The following is a 24,633-nucleotide window of genomic DNA, read 5'->3' as shown; positions in this document are numbered from 1 at the left end:
CTTTCACAACTGTAATGACACTCAGAGCCGTATAATTTGAAAGATAAGAACTGTTTTTCGTGCAGTCGTATTGATTGTGTCTGGAAGTGTAGTCTTCTTAATTATAGGCACCACTTTAGCTTCTGAAATGGCTATGGCCTCTCTCTGGCAGCACACATTGGTGTCCGGGGACAGGGCTGGCCCAGCTGACTTTCCCAGGCCCTAGGAACAGACCGGGTAGTCACTGGGCAGCCACTTAGAATCTGGAGAGCTATGCAAAAGAGTTCTCTTTGGGGGGGGGGCGGGAGGAGGCCCTGGGCAAACAACAGACCACCCCCCACAGGGCAGGCGGGGAGCGGGCACCAGCAGGCAGTGGCACTGGGCAGTGGGAGCCTGGGAGCCCTGACCCAGCATGGCCCTGGGGGGCAGAGGGCCTTCCGGGGGGGGGGGGGGCGGCTGCATGGCCGGGGAGAGGGGAGGGTTCACAGAGGGCTGGACCCCTGGCTGCAAAGGGCCGTGGTGGGGCTTTTTGTTTCCTGTGCCAAGAGGTCTGTGAACAGGTTAGCAGTCAGGTGGAGGCTGCAAGGTTGCGGAGGGACCACTTCCAGGACGTGTGGCTCTGGCAGGCTCCACCGGAAGTACTCCTGCCGCCAGGGCTGACCCTCATCCCTCCCACCGGAAGTTGCAGGAAGCCCCTTCCCCCTGCAGTGCCGTTCAGCGCCCTCTACCGAGAGAGCAGAGCAAGGCGCTTCTCACTTTAAAGGAGAAATCAAGGAATTCCATCGTTTATTACGGAGCCCATGTTGAAGGGTGCATTTGGAGCGGAGACCGACTGATGATGGCACAGAGAACTTAGTAAAGAGTCCGGCACGTAGTAGGTGCTCAGTGATTGAAAACCGTGAATATTATACTTCCTACTCAGCGAAACTGAATACATTTAAATTATTTGGAATGCATTTAAAAGTTAGGCAGCCGTGCTGATATTCCTTGTGACGTGCTTTATTGTGGCGTATTATTTAACTAGACACAAAGTTAAGAGTCTGCGTGTGAAATATTTCTCATTCCTAACTCATGATTTTTTTTTCATTTTCTTTTTGTCTAGGTCTTATATAATATATTAATCGCCTTCACAAAGATGCACAAATTTGAAGACATAGAGCCTGTGGACATTCTGGCCGGATGCGCCCGGTTCGTTGTTGTGGGGGTGGGGGGGGTCTTCTTCGGTGTCGTCTTTGGATTCATTTCTGCGTTCATCACGCGTTTCACTGAGAACATCTCGGCGATTGAACCCCTCATCGTCTTCATGTTCAGCTACTTGTCCTACTTGGTTGCTGAGACCCTGTATCTCTCTGGCATCCTGGCGTGAGTACCAACCAGGGACCAACTGTCATGCCGTAGAGAAGTTAGGACCACGTCCTGTGGACCAGCATCTGGGGAAAGCCTGACTCCTAGCACGTGGCAGAAGTCAGGATTTTTGAATTTTTGTGAAATCCGATTCAGGTCCTTTGCCAAACAAATGTTCTCTCCAGCTTTTGTGTGTGCTCTGTTCTGGTGATTTGCCTGAGGAAGGCGTAGCAATTATGAGGTCAGTGTATAATGCTCAGAAAAGCTGATGGCAGTGAATAGCTGGGAGAAGCTCAAGGTTAAAATCTCACTTCAGTCATTATTTTTTTCTCCTTGAAAAGTGCATGATTTTAAAGTTAAAGGGAAGCATGCCACGAGGCTCTGCCTTCTGCTGATTCCCTCAGATCACATCACAGCTTCAGGACTGGTCAGTGTGGAATGAAACTAGGCAGATGGGGTGAGAATAGAAATTCAGATTTTTTTTTTTTCCCAAATGAAAATGATTTTGAAATGCTTATTCTTGGGTCAGTCTTGGGATGAGGCCTTTCATCTTGGCTTGTTATTTCTGAATGTGCTGCTTTCTTGATGACATTATCCTCATACTTAGCTCGTTGGGCAGAATTTTATTCGATAGAAGAACTTATTTTAATTAAACACCATAGTGTAAAGTCTAGGCACTCATCATTCTCCCACCTTAAATGTAAACAAACAGCTAAGACAGGACAAAAGCCTTTCTTTTCCCTCCAGACTTGCTAAGTAGCTCCAGAACAAAAAGATTTTAAATAAAAATTTTCTCATTAAACTTTTGTAGGAAATGGAATGATATGACGGGACTCACTGAATTATTCTTTCTAGGTACCTGCCCTGGATTTATTGTGGTTCAAGGCAGGTGAAGTAGAGAGTAAGAGGTGAGGCTGACAAAGCCCTTGATGGAGGAGGTGGAGACAGAAACTTGCGGCTGGTGCCTGAGTTGTGTGCCATTTTGTTTTGGGAAAACCTTGCCAGACACACTCACCTTCTGCAGACTCCTTAAGGCGGGAGAAGACGAAGAAAGCAAGTCTGTGGGAAATCTGCAGGCAGAGAGAGGGATGGAGACGATGTTCTCTCTGGGTAGAAACAGGATTCGTGTGTCCAGCCAGCACTCGTAGGGAGGATGGTTCAGTGAGGGGCAAAGCCCTGTGGCTTCTCTCTGAGACTCCACTCCTTTTGCAGAATCACAGCCTGTGCGGTGACGATGAAAAAGTATGTGGAAGAGAACGTGTCCCAGAAATCCTACACGACCATCAAGTACTTCATGAAGATGCTCAGCAGCGTGAGCGAGACGCTCATCTTCATCTTCATGGGCGTGTCCACCGTCGGCAAGAACCACGAGTGGAACTGGGCGTTCGTCTGCTTCACCCTGGCCTTCTGCCAGATCTGGAGGGCCATCAGTAAGACACGGCAGGGCCCGGGGGCCTCTGGCCTGCCTCTTTTTTTATTTTCCTTATTCCTTCCTGCAAGGTTAAAGCATGGGCGGCGAGGTGATGCTAGCTGGTTTTACTGGTCACGGGGGTTTGGGTACCTGGCAGCGACCAGGAATGTTCTCTGTTTGCTTCCTTAATCAGTTCTGAGTAATTAGTGGCTGATAAGCTTCTGCAGTGAACCTAAGCTGGGCAGGAGCACATTTCTTTCTTTCTTTCTTTTTTTTTTCAAATCAAAGCAAGAACTTTCACATCTACACATTTAAATATAACTCAGTGTCTTTATCCCTTGCTCTTCACTTCTTTGCCAGTTTGCACCCCCTTGTACCTCAAATCAGATATAAGTTATACTCTGTGGGCTTTCCTTTACACTCTTATTACAAGAAAAGTGAGCTCTCATAAACTGTAGTCTACATAAGGCAAGTGCTGTTAGAAGACAGTCCCTAAATGATACAGGTAGTTTTAGCCAAGGGTTCAGTGTGATGCACAGAAAACAAAGGAAATGAATCTCTAGTTTTGAAAAGTGCTTAGTATTAATCATGTATTAATTATTATTAAGTATTAATAATTAGTTAGTAACTAGTAAAAGCAACTCTACAATATGAGTGGTATCACCTCTATAAAATATGCCTAATTTAAACATGAAATGTCTTGAATGGCTTTTGATTTATCTTGTACATTTGTTTCTGGAGCTAGAGAGAATGCCAAGTACTGAACTACAAGATATACTTTACCTTTTGACTAGAAGCAATTGTATTTTTAAATGATTTTGACCAACATTTGAAGCTTTTTTTAAATTTGACTTTGATCATTATTTTCAAGCCAATTACTCAGAGAGAAATTAGGAGAAATGGCAGAGAACTCATCTTGAGCATATCAATTCTAAATTTAGAATGGTTTTTAGGATCTAGGAAAGGATAATAAGAATGTAGAAATATTTAAGATATTCATAAAATTAACTCTGAATGTATTGGGTGTCCCGGGGAGAAAAGAATTAAGGATCCTGTGATATATATTTGTAATCTCACACCAAGTCCCAGTATCATTGCTAATAACTGTTTGACCTTAAGCAGACAGCCAACTACTCAACATCTTCCCCACCACAAAATGGCGGGTGTGGACACATTTCTCAGGTCCCTTCAGTTCTAATACTGTAGGGATTGCCAGGGGAGTAGAGTTGAGGTCAAGAGAAGTATCACTTCAGAGCGTCAGCCCAGCCAACAAGAATAGAGAGCATATAGGGGTTCACGCTGTGGTGGCCTCATCATGGTTGACCCTTGGTGACCATCTCATCTTCTAGCTGAGGGACTTGATGGACCAGCTCCCAAGAGAATGGCTGACTTGGCCACATGACAGTGAGGGACAGAGCCAGGTGTCAGAGTCCAGCTGTCCCCTGCCCAGCCTGACTCATCAGAGCTAAGGATAGTTCCCACTCATGAAGACTGATAACATTATGAGGACTTGCTTCCTGTTATTTATAGGCATTAAATTTGTTAAATCTTACACCCACCTTTTGAGGTAAATACTGTCACGACCTCCACAAAACAGGTCTCTGGAAAGATGACAGTCCTTTGCCCGAGGTCACATAACTAGCTTGTGGAGGGCCTGGGGCCAACACAGCAAAATGAGAAAAATTAAATGTTACTGTCTCCTGCGCTGCCCACGTGCCTGTTATCAGGGGATCCTCACTGTGACGTCTGTGTGATCAGCAGCCACATGAGGATTCCAAGAGCTGCATCATTCTGCAGTGAGACCTCTTGTTGAATCAGTCAGAGCTTCAGTGAAGGGACCTTTCTCACTGGGAGCCACTCCGTTGGCGGCAGCTCAGCCGGGCAGGCTGCTCGGGGCTGGAGAACCCAGGTGGTAGAAGCCACCTTCACGTGCCCAGCAAGCTCTCCCGCCGCCCACCTCCCCCTTACTGACAACAGGAAGTCCCCCGGGAACCTGCGCCAACTTCCTTTCTTGTTCTCGTTGAGCCTCAAGAAGAACCAAACCACCTACAAAAGATTTGCTCCCCTGGTAGACACCCCAGCCCCTGCGAGGGCTCCCCTCGTCTGTCAGGTCGCCGAGGTCCTCTGATGACTCAGTGAGAGTCTGAGCTGATCAGAATGTTTTCATCTTCCAAGTGCTGCTTTGGCTTTATGTTGGTTTTCAAGGGCAGAGAAAAATTTATGAAAATAAGTTAGAAAATATATGCCACTTCTTCAACCAAAAGTATTAATATTTATTATCCTAAACACACACACACACACACACACACACACACACACACACAAGCATGCTTGGAAGCTACCAGGGAAGACTTCCAGCGTGAAGCCCTACTGCGTTTTCTAAGCTGTTCTGCTGGGGACGGGCGATCGTGGGTGTGCTGGGGTTAGACTGCCTTGATCTGAGGGCACATGCACACGGCTTGGGCTCACCAGGCTGCTGTAGCTCCATCGCTCGTGGCCCTCTGCTCTAACACGTATTTCCCCCTTTCTAGGCGTGTTTGCTCTCTTCTATGTCAGTAACCAGTTTCGGACTTTCCCCTTCTCCATCAAGGACCAGTGCATCATTTTCTACAGTGGTGTCCGAGGAGCTGGAAGTTTTTCACTTGCGTTTTTGCTTCCTCTGTCTCTTTTTCCTAGGAAGAAAATGTTCGTCACTGCTACTCTAGTAGTTATATATTTTACTGTGTTTATTCAGGTTGGTAGAGTTCTTCATATTTAACATAAGTAGAGTCTTCTCAGGATTATGTATTAAATTTGTTTAATTTAACCAAGAAAGGGACACTTTATCTGATTTTCAGGCATGCCCTCAATATCCAATCTAAATTCCCAAATATTTCTAGATCATGTTTTTGGTCATCCTGTAACCTTTCAACGTTGTTGCCTTTTAATCAATAGAACATACTCATCAGAACATTCCCTGACAGGTGAATGACAGCTGCTCTAATGTGGATTGCTGACAGTGAGATTCCAGTTAGTCGTCAGTAGCACATGCTTTTATTTTAGCTGAGTTATCTCTCAGCAAACCAATGAGAGGTTGTTTTAAGGAAATAAACTAAATTCCTGCTTTAAAATACAGACTAAGGGCTATTTTCATTGCACAGTTTAAAAGAATTAAGTAAGAACGAAAGTAAACACTGGGGCATTTATCCAGCGGGAACTAGTACGAAACGAAGACATAGAAGTTGGAAGTTCTAATCGTTTTGCTATAGTGAGAACCTTCGTTATAATAGACCCCTTTATTTTGCTATTTACGATCTAGGGAATCACAATTGGGCCTCTGGTCAGGTACCTGGATGTTAGAAAGACCAATAAAAAAGAATCCATCAATGAAGAACTTCATACCCGTGTAAGTCATCTCTTGGCCATAATTAATAAGTTATTGGTAGACAAAAACTATGAAGAGATTGCATTCATTCCTAAATTCCTATAAACAATTTGGAGAAAACAAATGTAGTATAATTGACTTGGATGGTGAAGTGTAAATACTGAGACAAAATGATCAGATGAGGCACACAGTTACATTTGGTTGATATTTGTTACTAGTATCATAGAAGGTATCTGTAGAGCTGTATTTTCAGAAACTGTATATATTAATTGTGAAATTAAAAGTAACAATTATTAAGCTTTACATCCATGTGATTTCAAATTTCCTAGATCATTCTGGAAAAATGTTATTCAAAGCGAATGGCGGGTACCTTGTTCTCATTACAAGTTATGTGCTTTAATAAGGAGCTTATCTGCAGAGGCTTTGAGTCACGAGAATGAGCTGCATTACTGGGAAAGGCATGAGTTTCAGTTATGTGAACAGAGTGATAGAAAAGAAGATAGACTCTGGGAAAGTCAAGCCTCTTTTGTTTTCCAAGGTGGTTCAGAGTTAACGTCTCTCCAGCAATCATGTTTCCGTTTGTTTTGGCAGTTGATGGATCACCTGAAGGCTGGGATTGAAGATGTGTGTGGACAATGGAGCCACTACCAAGTGAGAGACAAGTAAGGAGGCTGAGGGTCTCATCATCGAGGGAGGATGCATGGGACATGGGCCACCTCAGGAGGTTCCATTGGAAGCTGACATCAAATTAGAAGGAATCCCAAGGAAGGGGACCAGGAAGATAAAGGGCCTGGGAGCCAGGCCCTACAAGAAGCCTCGGAGGTCCTGGGAACGCCCAGCCTGGGAGTGGAGGCTCCCAGGCAGAGGAGGCTGTAGACTCAGGCCAGGCTGCTTCAGACAAAACTAGCAGGACTGACAGGTGGAAATTAGAGATGCCAGGTTCAAGTTTAAAACAAGGACAAGTTTCCCGGCGATAAGAGATGCTCGCCTGGGGAGTGAGAGGCTTCCTGAGGCTGCAGAGGGAGTTGGTGACTCATCAGGGACCCTGGGGAAGAGAGTCCCCCATCACAGCGGTGGCTGCAGTGGAAGATCCTGAAGGCTCCTTCCCACGTCAGGATTCTCGCGGACGCCGAAGCCCCTCTTCCCTGTCGTGTCTCACATTCAGAACGCAGTCTCTTCTCGATTTGGTTACAGCCCCATGTCTTAATGACGTGGCTCTGAGGAGAGTTTGATGGCTGACGGGGAAGATGAGTCTCCTGGAGTTGTGCACAGCCACTAGGAGCACGCAGGAGTTAGCAGTAGTTGAGTGAGCCAGACCGAGACATTTCCTCTCCAGGGCTTTGCCAGCGAACTGAAGTTGTGATGCCGAGAGAGACTAGATCTTTAAAAGTCTGGCTCTTGTCGGGTGGTGGCACCAAAAAGGGAAAATGACAGCTTTTGGGTTGGCTTTTTAAAATATAAGGTAGAAAGAAGGAGAGTTTTATCTCCTCTGAGTGTTAAAGTAGAATTTAAATTACGTGTCTATTCCCTGATCTAGAATTTAGGCCATTGGTTTTTTTAAGTCCAAATCCCAGAGTCACCCCAATGAAACATCGTTCAGTATTCTCCCATTTAGCCAAATCTGTAGCTAATTTTCTTAACACTAAGGCAGATGTTAAGAGCAGGAAGGAACACTCGGTGCCTTCCTCACAATGTCGTGGACGGGGCCCTCGGGGAGGAAAGAGAGAAGCAACCTGAACAGATAATTATGGTCAACAAAGCATCATGTCATAACAGGGGCAAATGCATAGAATGATAACAATACAGCAAATGGGAGTGAGTTTTGAAAATAAAGGAATTCTCCAGGCAAAGAAGACGGGAACACCTGCCACACAGGAGCAGCCGCGGGGGTGCATTTCCATCTGCAAAGGGAAGGAGGAGCGTGTCGTGGTTTGGATGCGGTCAGAGAGGTGACAAGGGGAGACAAGGAAGGACAGAAGTGCTTTTACGGCGCGCAGTGTGACGGAGCTCTGCACAGCCATTACTGCGATGAAATTCGACTTGACCTTTAAAACTCACATCCAGAGGCTTTTACGTAGGAGAGCGGCGTGACCACGCGTGGCTTTTGGAAAGCAAGCTACAGCAGCGATATGGAAGCTGGGTTAGAAGGAGTACAGTGAGGAATTATCTCTCATGTCTCTCCTTGACAGCCCTGTGTTATCACTGCTGTTCTCATTTTAAAGACAAGGAAACCGACTCTGAGAGGGCAGTTAACCTATTCTGTGGCGGAACCTTGATTTGAGTTCAGGTCTGGTTTTAAAGCCTTTTGTTTTGAACCGCAGAGCTTTCAGGCTAGTGAGGATCAGGAGCTTGCAGAAGGGGTCCTAGGACCTTTCTCAGGTAGGCGTGGTGGCTGACTGAGGCGTAGGGAAGGGAGAGGAGGGAAGTGCCAATGAGAGTGGCCGTCGGATCTCCAGGTGGGGAGCCTGGCCGCTGACACGGCTGTGGTTAAATTACAGACTGTAGAAGAAGGTTGAGAGTTAAAGAACAGATTCTGCTTAAGATGACTCAAATATTTATTCCGCCCTCTTTGGGAATTTAGTCCCAAGTTTATGAGGACATCGTGGCTGCTGATAAAGTTTGTGAGTGGTCCGTGAGTATTTGGTACCCAAAGCCGTGGGTGTGGGTGAGAGGACTACAGGCGTGTGAATGGGGAGCTTCCTGAGGACAGGACCCTGAGAAGCTCCCATGCCTGCGGGGCAGGTGAGGAAGAGGAAGGAACAGAGGAGACCCAGAGGGAGTCCTGAGGGGGGATGGAGTGAAGCAGGTGGCTGACGGGACCAGGGCAACAGCAACCGCTGGCCGAGAATGGCACAGGTTCAAGGTGAGCTCAGGCGAAGGGTGTCAGAGAAGTCCTGATGGTTGGCGGACCGGTTGCAGTGGAGTGAGGAGTGGACAGGAGCAACAGCCCCTCATGAAGAAAGGCAGAAAACGAGCAGGCGAGGGCGTGATCCAGTTGGAGCCAGGGCGGGCCTGGTATGAGCCAAACACAGATCGTGGAGCTCAGGGCATCACTGCCTTCCAAACCCAGAGGAGCCTTGATGGATGAAGGGTCCCCCCACCTCACTAACCAGGACACCGATCACCAGAGCAGAAGCCACCAGCCCAGGAAGTGAAACAGGCAGACACATCACTCTCTGCTTGTAGAATGACTGCAGGGGTTGAAAATTCCTTCCCCCAACAAAGGTCCGATCTGAAGACACCATCTGCTCCGTGTAGCTCAGGCCAGTGGATTGGCCGGAGGTCTGCTGCCATAGTCAGTTGTCACCAGGTCCACTCTATGCAGATGCTCCGTCATCCGGACTGTCAGGGTATCTGAGGGTTCTCCCCGCGGCCCCGCCTGATTGGCAGGGTGCAAAACGATCTCCAGCATAATGGGCACAACTACTGCAGCTACCCGGCCGTTTACACTTACTGGGTTCTGGCTGGACAGGCCAGCATGAGTGTAAGCGCAGCTGTCACTGTTACGAGCTGTTAGACCGGGACACGTGTTCACAAGCTCCAGCCCCCTTATTTCTCCTCTGACAGTGGGAGCTGGCCTGGCCGGGCCTCCCCTGCTCCCTACTTAATGCACAGTTTTCGTCCTGATTACAGCTTGTCCCTTCCTTTTGTTTCGTTGATTTTCAATGTATTCAGGCCACTAGGGCATCATTTCTTTATTTAAAAAAATACATACATTCTATGATTTTTTTTTAATGGGTTCCAAGTCTAATAATTCCAGGCACAGTCCTGGTGTTTTTCAGAATAAAGTTAAGTGGTAGTTTGTTTTAAGAAAAATACACTCTTACGTAACACGTACAGAGGTGAAAGATTTCCAAAATGTTGGTTTTCATTTCTTTAGGTTTAAGAAGTTCGATCATAAGTATTTGCGGAAAATCCTAATCCGAAAGAACCTGCCCAAATCGAGCATTGTTTCCTTGTACAAGAAGCTGGAAGTGAAACAAGCCATCGAGATGGCCGAGACTGGGGTTCTGAGTTCTGCAGGCTTTTCCGTCCCCCGTCCGTAAGTCACACTTGCCCCTTGATCTCGACTGTCACCGTCAGAATTACAAGGGGCACTAAAATCCACTGTTCTGTTTAAAGATAATACCAGCAGTGAAGGGACAGATATATGACAAAGGAAAAAATTTAAAAATATGATCCAAATCTTGGCATTTTGCAGCTGGGTCCATACTCAATCTGTTTCACCTCGTTTCTGAAAATTTCCTTCTGGTAGAATTACCTACTATAGTTGAATGACATCTGTCCTCAGGAGGGAGGGGCAAGTGAGTGTATGGAACGTTTATAGCCTATTTTACAAGTCTTTTTCTGGCTCGTCCTATTCGACACGTCTGCCCTTTAACCCCGGCTCATTTGGTTGGTTCTGTAATCCTACCCTTGCCTTTCTCCCATAAGTCAGTTCTCTCCCTGCCTCGCGTGAGGAGAGACCAGGTTGGCATCCTGCAATGCTGACTTGGACTTGGGGATGGGGTGTGGTGATGGGTGGGCTGTCTGAAGAGGAGGCGGTGTTTGTAACTGCGTCTAAGGTAAAACCGTGTGTAGTTGTGAGATTGCCTGAGCTGTGTGAGACAAGCTTGGCATAGGAGCAGAGGGGACTGGCTTCCTGTGGAGCAGAGGGCCCTCGGGAGTTGGCGAAGAGGTGGGGTGCAGGGAGGGGTAGGACCAGTGTCTACACCCATCACTACAAGATGATTCCTTTGAAGCCTGATGCTTCCATTGGAACATTTGGAAACCAGTTGTCCCAAGAGCTGGCGGAACATTTTCTAAAGCTGCTTTAACTCTCTGCCACTTAACTAGAACCCCTTCAATGTCCTAAGAATTTATTCGCCCCCCCACTCCCCAAAGATGCCTAGTTTTCTTCCAAGAAGCAGTTTATGAATTAGAGGAATTAGTCACTATATATATACAGTGGTGAGTGGTCCATGAGTATTTGGTACCCAAAGCCGTGGGCGTGGGTGAGAGGCGTATGAACGAGGAGCTTCCTGAGGACAGGAATATACTTATATTTATATATATTTTTATATAAATATATATATATTTAGCATAAAGGGACACTCGCTCCTCCATTGTGGCCTCTTGAGAAGATCATGAGCTTCAGTGATCTCACGTTTGAAAAGCGCACTGAGAGAAGCACTAAGAGTAGATGGCCGTGAAGTTGTCACTGATGCCCGAGTGTTATTTCCCAGCCCTGACTTGCCAATGAGTCAGAAACACTGTCACCTTTCCTACGGGGGGAAAAATCCCAGCCTGGGAAAAAAATCTAAAGTGTTGTCCCTGAGGGCATCTCGGCATAAACAGAAAGCTTTCTGCCTCATTTCTCAGTGGGGCTGTGTCTGCAGTTTGTTTGTTTGCTTTCTGGCTGCCCCTTACGTGGCTTTAAGGAAGCTTCTGACACTCACACGGGATGTGCGAGCAAATACTTGTTGGTGATGCCGTGCTCAGCCACATTAGAGCTGAGACAGAAAGTAAAACGGGGAATGTGATCTCTGCATTGACTTTCATTTTCTACCATATTGAATTCAAATCCCACGTCCCTTGATTACTGAACTTTTGGGCACCCCCTTCCCGAAGGTAGTGCCTCAGTTGCCTTCCTAGGTCCAGCCCCATTCCTCGGGCATCTGTTCTGTGCCATGGGGGAGAAGGGGGCTGTGAAAGGAGACAGCCCCTGCCCACGGAGCTCACCCCCGGAGCAGGGTCATGGAGTTAATAAAATAGCTCCCCCTGACCCAGGACCACAAAGGCCAGGAGCCATGAGAGTGGCAGAGGGAACCTCACCTGGTCCCCAGGTGTTCGACCTGCTCACTGAAGGATGAATGGAGTGAACTCAGTGCTCAGCAGGAGGGCCGGACCTGGACGGGCCCAGGCAGTTTAAACCATTAGGAACTTCCCCAAATGTTTGCTTGCTAGTTAGGTGAGCACCGGGTCTAGGAATGCAAGGACACTTATCTCAAATGAGAATCAGTCTCTCAAGTGTTAAAACACATTTTGAATCTCTGTCTTGCATCGCCTTGGTTGCAAGCAGGAGCCCCAGCTCCTGACCTCAAGGCAGTTTCAAGCCAGCTGTCTCTGGAGGATGTCCTTGTGTTGAGTCAATTACTTTTCAGACATTTATTCAGAATTACTAAGAGAGCCTTCCAGGCTAGAGACATTTTTTTTTTCCTCCTATAACCAGGTAGTTCACTGAGGTAGGAGAGGGGATTTTTTAAACTGATGTTTAATACAAGTTTAGTATTTAAATCGCATTTATTTGATCTCATCAGAAAACTGTTGGACGTCAAGCAAAAAGGAATTCCTCTCTTAAGATCAAAGCAGCTAATTTTTTAAAAAACAAACCTTCATACAATAATAGGAAAAAGAAGTGTGCACTCAGCTCGCTCTTTGTTATTCTGTATGAGTTGGTAACAACAAGACGCACATATATTTTTTTCTTTAGAAGTTTAAACGATTGTTCTATGAGAGGTTCAGATTTCCAAACCCTGGGGCCTTCAGAACACTCCCTCTCTGACACACTGAGGTGATGCTGATTTCATGGACTTCCGTTGCTTTTACATATGTTATTTAATTTGACTTTTAGAACACCGCTGTGGAGGAGGTAGACTATGTCCTTGGATGATCATTTTAAATATGAGGCACCTCCTTTCACCAGTAAACAGTCAGTGCTTCGAAATGTCAGTGGGTAGACACTCGAGCTGATGAACAAATATTGGCTTAATTGTAAAGAGATATTAAACTATTTGTAATAAATGGATAGGCATAACACACTGCAGCTCTGCAACTTCAGAATATTGTATTTAACCCCCCCCATAACTGTAATGTCATTTATAAAAGGACACGAATTAATTTATGGGCGTTTAAGAATTTTTGAATTGATCGCATGCTGGCAGGTACAAGGATACAGCCGTGCACTCTTACACCAAAGACTCTGCAATGAAGATTGCAATGCCATTTTCACATCCACTGTGGAGCCGTGCCCTGTGCGGGGCAGGGCCCACTCTCCACTTATCCTGCGTGTTGGTCATCTTGGTGAGCTTTCTCAGAAGACGCACGGTGGCCACACGCAGAGGAGAACCACTGGGTACCACTGTTTACTTAGTGGGCCTTCCATCCGTCAGTCCAGCATACATTTCCTGGATTTCATCTATAAAGCTACTCAAAGAGGGTGGATGCTTCTAAATGAATCAGGACCTATTTGATCCTATGGGAATGCATACCACAGCATGAATGTAGCGTCTACTAGATTTCTGTCGATCTTGCTGTGTTTAGAACTGAAACCTTTTATTACATGATTATAGCATCTGATTTTTTAAAAAAAAAAGGTTAAGAGAAATAGGAACCCTTCATTCAAATAGATTTTGATTCAGATTTTCCAGTTTGATTTTAATGACCACGAAGTTACTACGGGACTTATTTAAGGTGACAGAGACTTCCTTTATGGATAATGAGTGAGCATTCCCGTGACAAGTCTTTCAGGTTACAGTCTTTTGACCTGGAAGTTACTAATAGTCAGTTTTTCTAAGGACTGTATCTTTCCTGTGCTCATGGTATGATCTTTTCAGGGATGACTTTGCTAAGGAAAGATCAGGTGGGGAAGTCTGCCTATTACCCTGCCAAGTCAGTCATTCCTCCTTATAATTTTATAGCTGCAGCTTCTCAGCGTGGGTCGGGGGGAGGCCATGCCTCTGCGTTCCTTGTGTGGCACGTCCAGCCAGCAGCCAGAATGGACTTTTAATTAAGTCTGGTCCTTCCCAAAGTGGCCAGTTATAAACTGGGGAGGGTTCCAAGTCAGATCTGCTCTCTCAGGTTGAACTCTACCATTTCCCTTACTGATGGGTTTTTCCTATGTGGTCACTTTATTATGAACACAGAAGTTAGAACTGTTTGATTAGCTGTTTCTGTTCAGCAATAGAGTCCTTCCACCATGATATGAAGGAATGTGTTCAGACTGTGGGAACGTGTGGGTGTATCTAAATCAGAACAAATTCTATTTGAAGGGCACTTAAACAGTTAGGTTGAAATAGCCCGATAATAATGTTTAAATCACTAAGGGTGGTCCGCAAATATCAGCGATGTTGACATTTTCTGCTCTGAGATATGGAAGCCGAGTTCAGTGATTCTGTAGCGAGGGCATTAGTCAGCCTACAGAGAGCATGGCTAAGTCAGTGCTGGCGCACTGTGATCTCCACCACGCAAGCCCTTAAACGTCTTTTACCAGCTGTATGTGACTTACAGAATAGCCTTGCTATTTATAGCGCTCTTGCTAATATTTGGGGGGAAAAGTACTTAAAAAGTGGCCTGTATTCAAACTAATAACTACTAGTCTCTGCGATCAACTATCCCAAGACCTTTGCAAGCAGATATTTGCACATCAGTGCACGTGTGCATTTCGAAGAGCTGCATCTAGAAAGGAAAAAAAAATCGCCACTCTGTGAAGGTTTATACCAAGATGTTAAGGGAGGTGGTGGTACTAAAATATGGGTTTATTTTCTGTACGTTGCTCTTTTCTGTTCTTATGTTCTGCAGTGAATACATATTAATTCATACAATACGTTTTTAGAAACTGCCACCACTAGGCTGCAATGATTGAAATCAAATATGTGCGTCACGTGAGAATTCTGCACATAGCGATGTCATGACTGAAATCCTCAGAGGACAATTGTGCATTGACTGCTAAACTGGCCATGACTTGGGTTTTGAGCCCTTTCGGGGGTGGGGGGTGGCTCTTGGTGAAGGAAGCCATGGGAGCTGGTCAGTGAGGAGGCAGCAAGCGGTCAACTGCTTCTAGAATCCCAGCGTGTCCAACGTCTCTGAGCTGGCCTGGTTTTCACAGTGGAAATGGTCCAAATTCTCCTTGTAAAATACGGTTTTCGTTTCTTACCATTATTATTTAACCAAAGATAAAATCCCTAAAGGAACAATTGCAAGATAAATGTACTCATGAAATTAAAGTACTGCATAGATTAGAGCTACTCAAAGTGTGAGGACTGGATGGTGGTGTCCCTGAGCCTTGAAGGAGGAGTCTTATTTCTGTTGAATCAAACTGTGAAACATTCGGTTTACACTCTGCAGTATCTTTTTCAAAATTTATTTTCTAATCATTGATTTTTAGTGGGTTTTTTCCCCCCAAAACATGTCTGTTCATACTTGATATGGAGGAAAAAAAATAACAGGTTTATCACCACTTTCAACCTTTTTTAAAAATGAGTTAGAATAATTCCTACATAAAAGCTAAAGGCAAAGGAACCATATTAAGTCAAGACACATGTGCTAATGTTTTCTATGAACTTACTAGGACGAAGGGAGGGTTATATAAAAACAGGGGTTCTGGAATTAGAAATCCTAAAAGTAGATTTATATTGATGCTTTCGTGGTCCTCTTGCCACGATGGAAGATTAATGCTTGGCTTCCCTCCATGATGTTTCCAGGGCCCAGAGGATACAGGAAACCAAAAGACTCTCCCCTGAAGATGTGAAGTCCATGAGAGACATTCTGACACACAACATGTACCAAGTCCGACAGAGGGTGTGTATAAAGGCTTGTCCCTATGCCTGTCCTCGGAACCAGTCCCTCGGGAATCAGTTCTTGGTCACTTTGTCGTCTCAAAGAATCCTTCTCGCTGAACAATTTCTCTCTGCTTAGTGTGGAGAACAGAAAGTTAATTGTTATGTTTCTGCGATGGATCTGGCACCGTGGTGCACAGAGAAATGCAAGTCCGGCTGCCGGCCCTAGGGGTCAGCCTGCCCCAGCCCTGCGGTCCCGGGCTCCGCAGAACCAGACAGAACCGGGCACGGACAAGTGGTGGAGCTCGCCCACCATGGGAGAAGGACGGCACCAGGCTGCCGGGGACAGCGGAGCTGTCGCCGCGCGATTGGCTGTAACAGAGCTCAGAAAACCGAGATGCTTTAATTAGGACACGGAAACTACAGTGTTGAAAGCCTAAAAGAAAAAGGACCCATTAGGCATATTATTTTTCAGTTTTGGAAAAAGGTGTGGGAACTAGTCCAAAGTGTGCAGAAAGAACATTTCGGGGGAGTCCTCCTGGGCCTGATTGAATCAAATGGTGTTTAAACTTGGGTCCTCTAATTAGGAGGTATTTAAGTTTGAGGGGTCAATGGAACATTCTAGTTCCTGAGTAGGATTATAAGTGAATTCACTGTGAGGGTCTCGGTTTTTGTGACTATGTCATGGGACCCAAAAAATCATCTAATCAAAGGTCCCCATTCTCAAGAAGGAGACGCCAAGGTTGGCGGAGCTGTTTTATTTGACTTGTTTAAGGTCACAAACCAAATACAAGTTAAGCACCCGGGTCTTCCACCTGCCTCCCCGCTGCTTTTTCCATGACTCCAGCCTCACACGACCCAGGGAAAGGGCCAGTTCTCCAGCTCGCGTTTCGGAAAGGTCAGTGATTAGGAGGCATGTGTCAGCAGAAGGTTCTGCACCTGCTGAAGGAACCCAGGTCAGCGTCAGTCACAGACGTTTCGAGTGAATCCGGCAGCTTTCAAATCGTTCCAAGTGAAAGTGTCTCAGTAAGACTAGCACGTTCTGCCTTGGATAAGTAGTTAGGAACGTCCTGGTTGAAGAATGCCGGTCAGCTGAGTGAGGACCAGAGCCCGAAGGTGCCTGGCACCCAGTCTCTCCCATGTTGGTGGAGGATGCCTTTAAGGAAAGTCCAGAAATAGAAATTCTGAGACTCTAACCCAGTCTACAATGAGGTTAACTGCCCAGTCTGTTTTTTTTTTTTTTTTCTTTTCTGCAGATTTCCTGATAGTCATCTTTCTTCTTCTTTGCTAAACGCCTATTCAGTCTGCCCTCCAGGTTTCTCCCTTCTGACCTGTGCCGGCTTCTCCTTCCTTGTCCCCAGTGAGCCAGTAGGTCCTGGGAAGTCCCAGGGGGAGAACACACAATAACCAGAGGGGAGCGCCACCTCTGAGATGGCTTTTGCTTCCACTTCTGTTACTCAGGAGAGTGGGACTCACCAGTCCGGGCCTTTCTGTCTTTCCCTCTGCACCCTGTCTTTATGTAGGTCCTGGACCCCCTCTCCTCCGCCGTGATCCTCTTGCTCTCTTGAAGGGAAAAACCCTCCAAAGATGCAACCCAGAAGAACTGTCTGCCTGCTTCATTGCTAGCAGGAAATGTACACTTTTGATTGTCACAAAGGGTGACACCTACAGTCCTCTAGCCTGGGTGGTAGGTCACGAGGCCCCGCACAGTGTGGGTCGAGTGGTCAGGACATTTCTCAGTCCACATCTTGGAAGAGGCCACCCTGGGAGTCAGGAGTCACTTCAAGGCAAGGCTGGCAGGAGTGCAGGGTTCGATTCTGGGGGATCCTAATACCTGGTCCATCTGAAACGGTGCTGGTCCTACTGATCTGTTGTACCCGAGAGGGCTCCGGCCACTCTGGTTGGAAGCCACACTCCTCAACATGAGCAGTGGGAGGTCTTCCCTTGGGGGGAGGTTGAGGATTGACCTCTGGAGCTTCTCAGGAGGGCAGTCAGTGGAAGCCCTCAGGAACACGGTGGGGAGGGAGATTGAGAAACACTCTTCCTAAACTTACAAGTGAAGAAATGGGTCCCAACCCAGACCCAAGGTAAGTCAGAGACTGACGGGCAGTCCTAAATGATCGGGTCTCACTCAGAATTTCTACGTACTTCTGAAACTTCAGTTTTCTTCAGCAAATACTAAACGCACATCTGGAATGCACACCTTTCTCCTGTAGAGCTGCGGTTTTAGCGGGAAATACAGGCGTGAAACAATCACCAGCTCCTTCACTGAAGGGCAGACGTGGAGGAAGGGGCGGGAAGATACTTGCATGTACAGGACCTGCCACCCCCCCGCAGACAGGCCCATCAGGCAGCTCACGGTGATGCGCCACGAGGCCCAGTGTAAAAAAAAAATGCCTAAATATTCCTTAAAGTATAGCCTCCCTTCAAGCTAAGGTGTGGGGAATTCCCACTAGCAATGCATAAACACACACACATACATATAGGTACATGTATGTGTAAACACACACGCACACACTGAATTTTATTTTGCGTGAATTGAACATTGAGTTTTTCTTGGAATTTTAGATGCTTAATTTTTTAATGTTATGGTAGTGTCGTCTATAATTCTTAAGTATCTTTAAGAAGAATTTTTATTCTTGAATATCTCATTCTTTAATATTCTTTAATGGCAGCTTGCAGCATCCCCGAGATCATGTGCACCCCGCCTGAGAGACTCTTGGCCTGGAGGGTTGTCCCCAGATCTTCCTGCACCCCAGTCTCATCCTTTACCATACTTTGAATAAAGTGCTTCATTTTCCTATGATAACAGATTCCCAGCTCTACTCCTCTGGGGTCCCCTCTGACCTCCACCCCACGCTGCCTCACGGCTCTGTCTTTTCCCTCTTCCAGGAGCGAACGCCCACACGTCTTTCAACACTCAGCTCAGTGCAGCAGCGCACCTTCCCCCCCGGACCAAATAGGGTGCCTTCTGCCTGTACTCCAGCTCTCCCTGTGGACCCCGATTTCTTACTGCTTAACCTGCACACATAACAGTATGGGCTCATTTGTTTGACTCCAGCAGTAGGTTGTAAGCCTTTTGAAGGCCATAATTTGTAATTTTTAAAGCCCTGTGCTTACCATGGCACACAGAGCAGTTGCTCTCTTGCCGTTGAACTGAAAACCCTTATTGAAGCATCCATGAACCCGCGTGACAGCGCCCGCAGCCCTGATCCTGCTACCCTGGGACCCGCTGACCCAGGGGAGACAGGATACTCGCACTGGTGAGAGAAGGGAGAAAGACATTCCAGTTAAGCTCTTTGCAGACACCTGAGGACCGATGTTGGTCTGTGGTTCCAAACAGATTTCCACTGGCCTGGGGAGGGCAAGGGAGACATTTTTCATAAAACTAAGTTGATTCAGTTTGGAAAACTCTTTTCTTTCTCTGAGATGATGGCCTTTCTCCTGCGTTGACTAAGAGACGTCCTCTTTTTCGAACTGATGATGGTGATCCTAATCGGTTGATTATTCGAATGTATTGTGAATTGGCAAAATTTAAAAAGTAACCGGCATATAGAAATTTCCAAAGTAGTTTTGACATTTTCCTGACCCGTTAAATCTGAACACTCAGTAACCACTGGTCTAGAATAACAAACATGACCTGAGAAAGAAAGTGTGGGTGTGGGACAGCCGAAGTCCGTGGGTACCTCGGGGAGGCAGGGGTGGGTCACTGCGAGGGTCTCAGAGGGACAGTACAGATGGAGGACACTGCCGGGCGAGCCAGAGGCAGAGCTCTGTCCCGACGGGTGGACCCTGGCACACACTTTTCCTCCGGGGCCCCACCTTGCCCCTGTGACTGAGGCAGGAGCTCCGAGGACCTCCATGTGGCCTTTCTGCTCTGCTTGTCTGTGTGTCATCTCCCTGGTCTCCTGTGGCTGAAAGTTGTCCTGGAGAGGTCTGCACGTATTTGACGTCCCCTTTCTGTCCACAGACCTTGTCCTACAACAAATACAACCTCAAGCCCCAAACAAGCGAGAAGCAGGCTAAAGAGATTCTGATCCGCCGTCAGAACACCCTGAGGGCGAGCGTGAGGAAGGGCCACAGCCTGCCCTGGGGGAAGCCGGTAAGAGGGGGGCGGACTCACTATCTGGCGACGACCCTCAGGCGACGACCAGCGGTATTTAAACAACCCAATGAAACCATGACCTTGTTGCCAGAGAAAGACAAAACTAAGGGGGCTCAGGACACCAGACACCTGCCTGTCTGGGTCCAGGGCATCTGTCCACAGGGTACGTGGCAGCAAGTCTGCCCCCCAGGTTGGGTCAGTGACTGAACGCACTCCCTGGGCTGGGAGGCCAGACCGGACCCATGGTGGCCAGGTACTGGGCTGTCCAGGGAAGCTTCTGTGGCCGGGGGCCCGGGCTCCAAGAAGCTCGTGTCTCTCCCAGGGAGGAATCTGTTCTTGCCAAGACTCCTGGGCCCTCTCTCCATCTCCTTGCTGTGCCTCTGAACTATTCCACCAGCGGCCCTGCAGTGCCGTCTTACTGGGACTTCTGGATGGAGCTCGGGTCTGGAGTGGACCCTCATCTCTTCCCTAATCTTAGTGGGGCTGTGGAGTCACTTGGAGAGGTGTCTATTTTATCACCGTCTATTTTATCTTAGGGGGAAAGGGAATCTGTTGAAGCCTGAAGCATTTCCCTCAAACTAAAGTGAGTGAGTCAGTGGTGCAAATGTGATGCTCCAGGGCGGGGCGTGTCCTCAGCTCCGCCCACCGTGGGTGGCACTCATCTGCGCAGCTAACTCTGCTTTTATGTCTACTTCTCACCCTCAGGCTGGGACCAAAAACATCCGCTACCTCTCCTTCCCCTACAGCGATCCTCAGCCGGCAGGACGAGACGCCAGGGTTGCTGACTGCACAGGTAACCTGCGAGCCTGGCTTCTCCTTTCTGTAAAGACTCAGATTTTCAGGCTTGTGGGCCAGAAGGCAAAATCAGGATGGTCACGTGGGTACCTGTATGACAAGAAAAAGAGAAAATAAATGTTTTATTCATTGAATTCGGACCTTTAGCTATGAACACTGAAATTTGAAATGCATATAATTTTTACTTATCATGAGATATTCTTTTAATTTTTTACAGCCATTTAAAAATGTAACACTCATTCATAGCTCAGGGGCCATATAAAAAGGTGCGTTGGGGTGGGTCTATGTGGAGGCCATCATTCGTTGACCCCTGTCTTAGAGAAGCATGAAATGGCACTTTTTTGAAGTTGTTGGATTCACCCACGGCTTATAAATACTAGCAGAATTCTCCAAAGTTGGCTAAATTTTCCTAAAATAATTTCTCCAGATTTACTGACTGGATATTTCCTTCCATTTTGTCATCCTTTCCTAGGTAACAGTGACAGTGACTCAGAATTCCCATCCAGCCCGTTCTACACACCCCCTCGAACAGGGTGGCTTCAGGAAAGACGAGGGACCCAAGAAATAATCCCGATGAAGAGCTTGCCCAGAGGAGGGAAGCCGCCCAGCTTTGGTTCTCAAAGAAAGACGAGCAGAGACGAGCACGTGGGCGGGGGCGGGAGGGCGGCTTTAAGGCCCAAGCCGCTGTGTCACATGGTGCATGAGGAGCGTGACTCTGGGGAGGACAGTGAGGAGGGGGCCTCAGCAGGCGGGTCCCGATGGTCAGCTGAGCACCGACCCAGCCGGGGACACCACAGGTCCCACAGCCCTTTGCTCCGAAGAAAGTAGCGTCGTGGTCCCCGGGGATTTTTCTGAGCACTGGGAGCAAACGGGCAGGCGCCGCCAGGTCCTAGCGGGCACACTTCGTAGATGAATTCCCTGCAAGTGATGGATGTCAGTCACCCCAGGATTATCCCCTAAGTGTGTCATTCATGTAATTTATTGAGATGCAAGCATGATCGGGCAGTAATTCCCTTCGACTCAATGCGTGTGTAACTTCCAATCAAGTTAGAACCAGGGGGAGCTTTGGAAACGACCTGGCCAGAACCCCCCACCCCAACCGTGCTTACAAATGAGCACACCTTGCCCGGGTCACAGGGTGAGTCCCTGCCTTCTCAGCTCGTTGTCCTCCATCCCAAGGGAATACATTCGGTTTTGATTTTGGTATGCACGATGCAATGATGACCTTTCCGGGGAGAGGTAAAATCTGTCACCACATTCCTGCATTTAATCAGTAGCAGTTGTAGACAGATGCAGTACACACTACAGGATGAATCTGGGGTCTTGCGGTCTGTTTTGTCACTGGAATGCTTATTTTAGAAACAAGCATTAGAAACGAAACAGCCATAAACACACTTTAATAGCAACGACAAAAACCACAGGCATTTACTATATGTGCGTTTGTAGGGTGTGACATCTTTCTCTAGGGTCTGAGACTCATTTCCAGTTTAATTTTCTGTCTTCATCATCCCCTAGACTTGACCTTGAGCCTCACACGCCAGCTCGCCCGCTTTGTGCCTGACTTCCTCTCTCTTCCCTCCTTCCACTCTCTTCCCCTTCTCTCTTTCTGGCCACCCACAGGTGAGCAAGACTTTATTAGTGCCACTGATTGTGCCACGTAAGTAATCCATAATCACCAGTTATCCAGGCAGCCTTTATCACCTGCAGCAATCCCCAACTGATTTAACCCTGTGCATCTTTAAGGGCCACGATCCAGCGCATCCCAGGAGTCCGCAGGCCTGACTTGATCCCCTTAATCAGAAGTGATCAGATCAAGTGATCCCTTCCGTCTTGGGGTGCCCACACCACGCTGGACGTGTCACAGACAGAGCGCATCTGGGAATTACACTTACACACGTGCTCACGAGTCTGCCGTGGCCTAAAGAACAAGGAGGGTAGTTTGTTCATTTAAAATCTCATCCATTTATCCGTGGTGTTTCTTGTCTCTTGGCTCATCTTTTCCTATGTTTTTTGCTTTTATCAATTTGCTCTCCTAGATATTACAGGGCCTCGTACATACACGGCAGATTATCTATAAACATTACTGCAACCAGGACATCTCAGAGTTGGAAAGGACATTAGAGAAGATGTTGTCAGACATTCTTATTTTCCAGGTGACAAAAAATGAGGTCCTAAGAAGCTGCCTGGTGCCGGTTCAGGGTTTGCATTCCCCTGAAGGACACGCCTTGCCCTCTGGTACAATCCGTGGCCACAGGAACTGACGAAGGGCTCTCACTGTCCCCGATTCCTGTTCCGTAAATGGCTTTCCCTCGGGTTCCTGTGGTAGACGCGGTGATCAAAGAAGCCCACTGGTCTCTCTTCTTCTGCATCTGCGATGTAAGACTGCCTCTAAGTTGTCTAAATATTTTGATTTTAGTAACTATTGCATAAATAGTAATCAGCCCAAAGGGATAGAAGCACACATAAAACCTCAGAATTTCGGAGGTTTTCTTTTTGTTTATGTGAACAAGCAGTCAAAGAAACAGAAAAACCATACGCCCCATGAGAGGGCGTCCGTGCATCACCCTCCATAGACTCTGAGTGGAGATACAGAGACAGAGGGCTTGCCTGACATCACCTTTCCAAAGCCACAGGCAGAGCGGATTCTTGAGAACCCTCCACGTCCCTTCCTCTCCCATCACAACTGAAATCCAGGCTGCAGAGGCCCCTTCCCAGAGCAGCTGGCAAAGTGTAAGATCAGTGGACTCCATCTAACTCTGCTGTTTTCCTCTGAGATGCTGGCGCTGTGGGGAGAGGAGTGGTGAGATTTAGTGGGTCGATTGGAACTCACCTCTTGGATCGGTAGAAGCCATGACAGAGGTGTCCTCCCCAAGGCCATCTGCTCACCTAGACACTGTCCGGCCAGGGCTGCAAGGTCTGGGAAGTGGGCCTGGAGCTCCTTCCCTGAGAGGTGTGAGAGGCTGAGGGCCCCAGTGATCCAGGGAGCTCCGGCAGACCCGGAGAGCTCATGGTGGAGATGGCCTCTCTGTTTAGTCATCCGGGATGGGGGTCGGTTGTGGGGTGTAATAGGTGCCCCAGGCCTTTGAGCATCAATGTTGCTTGATGAATTTTCCCAACAGGCACCAAGCACCACAGGCGAGAAAGTCGAGTCCCTCTTGAGTGTTGAGAGAGGTCTGGTCCTTGCTCCCTCCTCAGTGCCGGGAGGGGGTGGACACCCGTGAGGGTCTCCCCCGCCTGGCTGCTGGCTCGCTGAGCAGCACACCTTCTCAATCAGGGCGGAATCTGCTGTTGCATCTTTAGCCTCAAAAAAAATCGACACAATCACAGAATCCCATTTCTCTCCATAAGTTGTTTGTTTATTTTGCTTTGTTTTTGACTTTCTCAAACCTATTCATAGCAAAAGGGTCATGGAAGGTAGGGCTGGAATCCCCCCACCATTCAGTGGTAGGAACCCCCCCCCCCACCATGGGCGGTGACTCCTGCGGCCAGTGTGTGGCAGAGCTCAGGCCTTCAGCCCACGGTACTGGGCTCAGCCTGCACGGAAACTTCTAGAATGCTCCTCACCTATCAAGGTGCCTGCCCCTCAAATCATTCGGCTTTTTAAATCAATACAGTTAGTTCAGAGCTCAGGCTTTGCAGTCAGACCACTTTTAGCTGTGGGACCACCCTGGGCAAACCTCACTGTCTTCCCTGTGCTGAAACTTACCGATTGATAAAATAAGGCAATAATTTTATCTACCGTGATCATAGAGTGATCGAGAAGGTGAACTGGGAGAACAGTGGCTCAGGGCTTGTTTTATAGGAAAGGACGTGATCACTCACAGCTCTAACTGTTTAGGCTAAAATAGATGAACCCATGAGAGAGGACATGCACTGATTTACTCATAAGAGACACTCAGACCTTTCTGAGAGGCAGTTTGATTGACAGAACAGAGGATACTTAGGGGCACCAAGAAAAGGACGAGACAGAATTACAGGCAATGGAAAACCGTGAGTACAGCTCGACCCCGTGGAGTCTCCACCCAGCATCCATCAACCAACAGCAAAACCAGAGACAGAGTCTGGAATACGGATGCATGTTTTTCAAGCAAAGCTGGTG

At 47.4% G+C, this 24,633-nt stretch overlaps 1 protein-coding gene across 1 annotated transcript in view; it reads left to right on the top strand.

Moving 5' to 3' along the window:
- Positions 1-21,448, top strand: part of SLC9A4 (solute carrier family 9 member A4) — a 40,347-nt gene extending 18,899 nt beyond the window's left edge. The window contains exons 3-12 of the mRNA XM_031441038.2: positions 1,082-1,341; positions 2,536-2,753; positions 5,266-5,468; positions 6,033-6,119; positions 6,690-6,760; positions 9,979-10,140; positions 15,560-15,656; positions 19,605-19,736; positions 20,445-20,532; positions 21,007-21,448. Of these exons, the coding sequence (XP_031296898.2) occupies positions 1,082-1,341; positions 2,536-2,753; positions 5,266-5,468; positions 6,033-6,119; positions 6,690-6,760; positions 9,979-10,140; positions 15,560-15,656; positions 19,605-19,736; positions 20,445-20,532; positions 21,007-21,362 (1,674 nt within the window). The 3' untranslated portion in view covers positions 21,363-21,448. The remainder of the gene's footprint in view (positions 1-1,081; positions 1,342-2,535; positions 2,754-5,265; positions 5,469-6,032; positions 6,120-6,689; positions 6,761-9,978; positions 10,141-15,559; positions 15,657-19,604; positions 19,737-20,444; positions 20,533-21,006) is intronic.
- The last annotated feature ends 3,185 nt before the right edge of the window (positions 21,449-24,633 follow it).

This window comes from Camelus dromedarius, chromosome 33, assembly GCF_036321535.1.
Source record: "Camelus dromedarius isolate mCamDro1 chromosome 33, mCamDro1.pat, whole genome shotgun sequence".
In the NCBI taxonomy this organism is placed as follows: Eukaryota; Metazoa; Chordata; class Mammalia; order Artiodactyla; family Camelidae; genus Camelus; species Camelus dromedarius.
This window is presented reverse-complemented; position numbering and strand designations above follow the sequence as displayed.